At 52.5% G+C, this 6,089-nt stretch overlaps 2 protein-coding genes across 2 annotated transcripts; one reads left to right on the top strand and one right to left on the bottom strand.

Annotated features, from left to right (window-relative positions):
* Positions 1 to 152: 152 nt before the first annotated feature.
* Positions 153 to 2,057, top strand: GLOTRDRAFT_100021 (acyl-CoA dehydrogenase NM domain-like protein; the record flags this gene model as incomplete). Its single annotated transcript, XM_007868109.1, has 11 exons — positions 153 to 274; positions 345 to 454; positions 632 to 657; positions 709 to 833; positions 897 to 963; positions 1,014 to 1,174; positions 1,271 to 1,445; positions 1,508 to 1,641; positions 1,696 to 1,748; positions 1,779 to 1,780; positions 1,882 to 2,057. Coding segments are annotated over 11 exons (1,035 nt in total), but the record flags the coding sequence as incomplete, so codon positions are not given.
* A 1,206-nt stretch (positions 2,058 to 3,263) lies between these two features.
* Positions 3,264 to 4,394, bottom strand: GLOTRDRAFT_129427 (uncharacterized protein; the record flags this gene model as incomplete). Its single annotated transcript, XM_007868108.1, has 4 exons — positions 3,264 to 3,320; positions 3,372 to 3,544; positions 3,598 to 4,011; positions 4,070 to 4,394. The coding sequence occupies 4 exons, from the start codon at positions 4,392 to 4,394 to the stop codon at positions 3,264 to 3,266; spliced, it is 969 nt and encodes a 322-aa protein (XP_007866299.1).
* Positions 4,395 to 6,089: the final 1,695 nt, after the last annotated feature.

The following is a 6,089-nucleotide window of genomic DNA, read 5'->3' as shown; positions in this document are numbered from 1 at the left end:
CTCATGCCCCGCGTCCTCAAGGGCTGGCGCACCGAAGTAGGTGCCTCATCCTTGACTTCAGGCCTTACTACACCTTCTACCTACTGCGCGCTCGAGCCGATCCCCCCCTGAACTCTCATGATACAATTCACTCATAACAACCCTCCCCAGTCCTCGACACCTCCATTCTCCCCGAGATGGGCTCGCTTGGCCTCCTTGGGCCCACTATTCAAGGCTACGGCTGTGCGGGCGTAAGCAGCGTCGCCTACGGACTCATCGCTCGTGAGATCGAGAGGTACGCGTTTATCCTCCCATTCATCAGATGACGTCCAATCTTGTTCGTACTGTGTAATTATGCTGTAAAGAGTGGACTCGGGCTATCGCTCTACGGCATCTGTCCAGTCGTCCCTCGTCATGCACCCTATATATGCATTTGGATCGGAGGCGCAGAAGGAGAAGTATCTGCCTGCTCTAGGTGCGTGTCTGCTTATTTATATTTGTCTACCCACCTACTCCTTCCACCAATCCTGCACCTTGTTCCCGAGTCGCTAGTTGTAGATACATTCACTCAGCTCTTTGCACCGGCTATTACTCTTATTTTGACTGAACTAATGTTGTCACGTACTGTACTAACATGTCCATGTTTACACAGGAAAGGGAGAACTCATCGGCTGCTTTGTGTGTCACCCTCTATTCATCGTTATTAAGGCCTCTTAATTGTCACGACAGGGCTTGACCGAGCCCAATCACGGCTCTGATCCAGCGGGCATGGAGACCACTGCCGAAGAGGCACCCGGGCAGGGTGGTTTCATTCTCCGCGGCTCGAAGACGTGGATCAGCAATGCGCCTGTTGCGTGAGTAGTCGCATTGAACTTATGCCGCGCATCCCACTAGCATATTGACGCTGCCGACGGCAGTGACCTGTTTGTCATCTGGGCCCGATGCAAGTGGGACCAGAAGGTCCGCGGCTTCTTAGTTGAGAAGGTGCGTGCATATACCTCGCACGCCGACTCGGGCTGACATTCCATGTGTAGGGCACGCCAGGTCTATCTGCCCCGGCGATCAAGAACAAGCTTGCGCTGCGCGCGTCGCTCACGGGTTCTGTCTTCCTGGATAGCGTCAAAGTGTCACAGGAGGCGCTTTTGCCAGGGTCGAGAGGCCTGGGTTCGCCGTTCAGCTGCTTGAACAATGCAAGGTATGCCCTTACATCATTTGTCATATCCCCCTCCCTGCTGCTATGGTAGGACGTCTGCTCGGTAAGATATACGTTGCTGACATGGATTGCTGCTAGGTACGGCATATCATGGGGCGTCATGGGCGCCCTCGAGGACTGCATCGCACGTGCCCGGGAATACGCGCTCGAGCGGCATCAGTTTGGCCGCCCGCTCGCGTCGTTCCAGCTCGTACAGAAGAAACTCGTTGACGCGCAGACGGAGGTCACCACGGGGCTGCTCGCGAGTCTGCAGGTGCGTTCATCATATCTGCCGTGAGAGCGAAGACGGGTTATGATCGAATGGGAATGCGGTAGGTCGGCCGTCTGAAAGATGCGGGGAAAGTTGCGCCGGAGATGATCAGCTTGGTGAAACGGAATAACTGTGGCAAGGCGCTCCAGCATGCACGCGTCGTAATGGACATCCTGGGTGGGAACGCGTGCGCAGATGAGTAAGTTCCCTGTCCTCACTGTTGCGTATTCATCAGTAACGGGGCATTTCGCAGGTACCACATCGGCAGGCATGTAGCGAATCTGCAGGTGACGAACACGTACGAAGGTGCGCTTGATCATATCTTTGGTTGGGTAGATGTTTGGACTCACGCGTTTGCTGTTTCCAGGCACGCACGTAAGTTCTGACTGTAGATCATGCGAATTACGATCTGAGTTTGACGCTCCTGATTGCTGCTTAGGATATCCATACCTTGATTCTGGGCAAAGCTATGACGGGCATTCAGGCGTTTGCGAACTGATCGCGCACGAGCCGTCTTACCTACTAATCTCTGACATGTACGGTAGCAGTCACTGGAATGTTTCCTGGGACCCAATGCCATAGGGAGAGAGAAATAAATACAGGTGTATTATGCTCTAGGTGATGGGAGACAGCTACATAAGGAACAAGTCCAGGATGAATGCGAGACAGTATGATGAGTTCAAAGGAATAGATAAAGCAATGCGAAATATATATCGGGTAGAAGACATGAAAGTAGAAGACTTCGCCGCCTTATTACTTCCAAGCGGGCTTCTCGCCCCGGTCACTTCGAACTGGACGGTCCCTCGTCACGACGAACGGACCCGCTTGCTGCCATACCACGAGCGCTGCGTCGATTCCCAGAGCTAATTGTGACAGTCCCTGCGTCTTCTGCCTGCTCAACCCAGGCTGCGCTCCGACGTCCAGATGTCTGGCTTGACGATCGTGCCTTAGAAGCTAACCCTGTAACGCGGGTCATGACGCCAGGCTTCGTCTGACTACTTCCCTCCCGGCCTTGCTCCTGAGGCATAGACTGCGGAGACGATCTCAATGTCTTGGACGTCGAAGACGTGGCCTTTGCTTTACCCTTCGCCACGTCGCGTGTGCGTTAGGCTACTGTGCCTTCATTATGACTGGAGCGAGTGCGCGGCGCACCGAAATCCGATTCTGTAGCCTGAGTGGTAACCTTCATTTTGTCCGCTGATGCGGAGGACCTTGACTTGGAGAGAGACCCGCTCCCTGTCACGTTCCGACCCGAACGGACACGTCTAGAGCCATGAGCAGCCTGTAGTGGCGGAGCAGAACGCGTTGGCTCCGCATAATTTATTTCTTGTACAGCCGTGAGCACATCTCTCGATGTAGATATCTTCTCCGAAAGCTTCTGGCTAGTTTCTCGATTCTTCGCGCTCTTGGCTTTCTCCCCTTCCTTGAACGGCAGCTCCTTGTCCGCCTTGGCCAGTCACCGCGTTTCCGTAGAGCAGCTTCGATAATATCTAGGAAGGCCCGATGGGTGACCGGGTCTGGCAGCTTCAGCTGATCCCTGATTGCAGGTGGCAAAGAGTTGATCAGGCGCTGCCTGAGGTACTTGGTATAGACCAAGTACTGAAGCTCGGCGAGGCATTTCGTCAAGCGAGGATGACGTTCGACGTGCACTGTTCCCAGGGTAAGGAAGGCAATCTTTCCACCCCCATCTTCATTGTCGAAGATAGCTGACAGTGCTTCGGCGCCAGCCTTAACCTTGCCATAACCTGTCACTTTTGACTCGGTATGTCGAAGCACGTGCCAGAGCAGGGTCCAGAAGACGGATTCTAAGTCATGCCAAGGCTAATGGGGTGTACCATTCTCTGCGAGGCGATCAATTGACAAGAACTGGAAGGTTCCCTGAGCTGCAGTGTCAGTAGATGATCTATCGTAACCATCATGGCAACTTACAGTAATAAACTTGAGTTCATTGTCGTAATCTGGCATCCCCGGCACAGATGCCAGCTCAGGATCAATGAGAAGTCCCCTGGGGCTTTCCTGGCCCTCTGGAGAAGCATTGATTAAGATGTTGTTGGCGCTAATGTCTTGATGATTGATACCCAATTCGGATAATTCCTGGAGAGCTAAAACATATCATGAGGCGGCTGCAGAATGTGAGGACGCGAATATTACTCACATTTGGCCACGTCGCGTATCACCACCATCAGTTCAAAGGTCGATCCGAAGCGCGAAAGTGGCTTGCCAACGGTGTGCAGAACACATCTGTGGTGAATACGGTCCACAGCGCTCTTACAACCCAGGACCGATTTTACCTGACTGGCTAGGGTCCGGTGAAGGAAACCTGGCTCCTCGATATCCGACGCCGTGAGACATTTGGGAAGGCCGAAAACGTCATCCTTTGCCTTTCTCGCCTTCACTGCCTTCTTGATCTCTTCGTATATCCTGCCTTTCGACCAGGGGTCCGCTTCCCTCCAACCATCCTTGATAATGACGAATTCGATGTTCTGCACGTCTCCATCGGCGGGTATTGCCAGCCACACGCGAGTACCCCGACCAGCGAGCGACCTAGACACGACATGGCGGACCCACACTGAGATATTCCACCGTATCATCGCTTGAAGGAGAGCCGCCCACTTCAATTCGAGCACTCTCTAGATATATTTTATCCTTCTTGGCCATCGATTCATCCAATAAACCCTCGTTCAGAGCAAGGTGGATGGCCCTTTCGAGTCGCTCGTATTCCAACGCTTTTAAATCTGTGATGTCGAGGATGCGACATGCGGTCGCATCGATGCCTCCATTGCGGTATTGGGACATCGCTTTCAGGAACCGAGCCAGAGGTGCAGGATTTGTTCTGTAGTCGAAAGCCTCGGAAACCAGGACGCCAGAACGATCCCAGAGGAAGAGCCGGGCGATCTGCCCAAAAACTCCCACGGCAGCATAGTAGCAGCGTGATTCCATCCGAAGAGCCATAGCTGCATATCCTTGGAGCTGGTTCCAGACATCCACGTTCTTCAAGTTGATCTTACCATCCTTCGCAAGTAAGGTCCTCCATATCACTACGCTTGACTTCAATGAATCCAAGGCCAGATGCCCAAGCTAGTTCCAGATCCAGGTCCTCTGTCTCCGACGTATGAATAGTTATATCAGGTGCAAGGTAAAGACCATCCACTTGAGGCTGCCTTCGGGACATGTCTTTCAGCACTAGTTTCATTGGTCCCATGGCGTACCCTTTGGCTATGCGGCTCTATGCCACTCGCTGTACATACAGAGAGTTAGTATGATAAAGTAAACGTGGTAGATCGAAACGTACCAAAGGCTCATACATTTCCGATTCGTGGATATCAGTCCCCACGGGTACCTTTTCCAGGTCCTTCTTGTAATCCCGGAGAATATGTGGCTCCGGCCCCGTAAGATTCAAGCCAGGAAATGCGAGTTCAAAGAATGTGGACAAATTTGTGTGGCCATAGAAATGATACGATGACTCTTGGCCAGCCCAGTCGCGGTGAGTAGCAGCATCGATTCGTGACTCGACCTCGAGAATTCAAGGGCTTCAAGTGAGGACGGTGGGGAGTAGCAGCCCGACGTTCAAAGTCAACGGAGCGAGAGTAGAGAGCAGAGGTCACATGTTAGATCAACCGTGTAGAGGGATGTTCGAATGGTACCAACCGAAGTGGATTCACAGCGGCTTGAATATATAGTACTGTGACGCATGTTTGTCTCGGGTTAGTCACTGCGTTTGCTGCACTTTATCCCACCTGTGGACAGGCGCCTGGATGACCAAGTTGTCACGAACTATCTACAGACTGAGATACCTTTGTTGTCTAGCCAGTAGATAGCTGCAAGAATGTTCCCATGTCTCAAAGTATCCACACCTGATATTACTGGCCAAGCTGTACCTGAAGATTCATAGGCGAGACGTTCTCGCCTTAAACATCTTGGTGGGGGATAGATTGGGTATCACGGGCTTGGGACCGTAAGCCACGTTGACTGTCTTAGAATAGCCTACGGTTCACGGGGCGACGAGATTCGGACGATCAGATTGATTACATAACATCCGTATATGTGCATCCAATATCTAAATACAGTAACAACGCCACCGACAAGATCATCCCCGATCTTGCTCTACCAGCTCGTACTACCACAGGGAATGGACAAAAGCTGTATCAGAGAGAAGGCAAGTAAGTAAGATTGGCTGAGCACAAAGTGGGACTGGTGAAACCACTCACCGCCTAGCAATACTAGTAGTACTAGTACTGGTACTACACCCAATATCGACGCCACACAGCCGAGATTTACGATGAGGGCTGCTGTCGTCGCAAAAATCAAAGGCTGAGGACACCTGTCAATCCAGATCTTGAACTACAGGTACGATGATCACTCACCAGAATTTTTTTTACCGCTGCAGGCTGCTCAAATACTGCGACAGTGCAACCGTAATGACGAGCTCACCTCCGTCGTACCCCTCGCGCGCAATGGCATCCACGTTAGGAGAGGCAGACGCGCCCCACCCTGACTCTAGCCATCCGCAGGCAGCGGTCTCATTTCCTGGCTAGCATAGCAAATATCTCGCACGCGTCCGAGCGCGATTCTTATAAACCGCTGCGCTTTACCGGGCAACCAGTGTGTCAGCCGGGCTGTCTTGAACTTCCCTGCAGCCTAACCATT

Source organism: Gloeophyllum trabeum (genome assembly GCF_000344685.1).
Source record: "Gloeophyllum trabeum ATCC 11539 unplaced genomic scaffold GLOTRscaffold_00007, whole genome shotgun sequence".
In the NCBI taxonomy this organism is placed as follows: domain Eukaryota; kingdom Fungi; phylum Basidiomycota; class Agaricomycetes; order Gloeophyllales; family Gloeophyllaceae; genus Gloeophyllum; species Gloeophyllum trabeum.
Note: the sequence above shows the minus strand (reverse complement) of the source record. Positions and strands in the feature narration are given on the sequence as shown.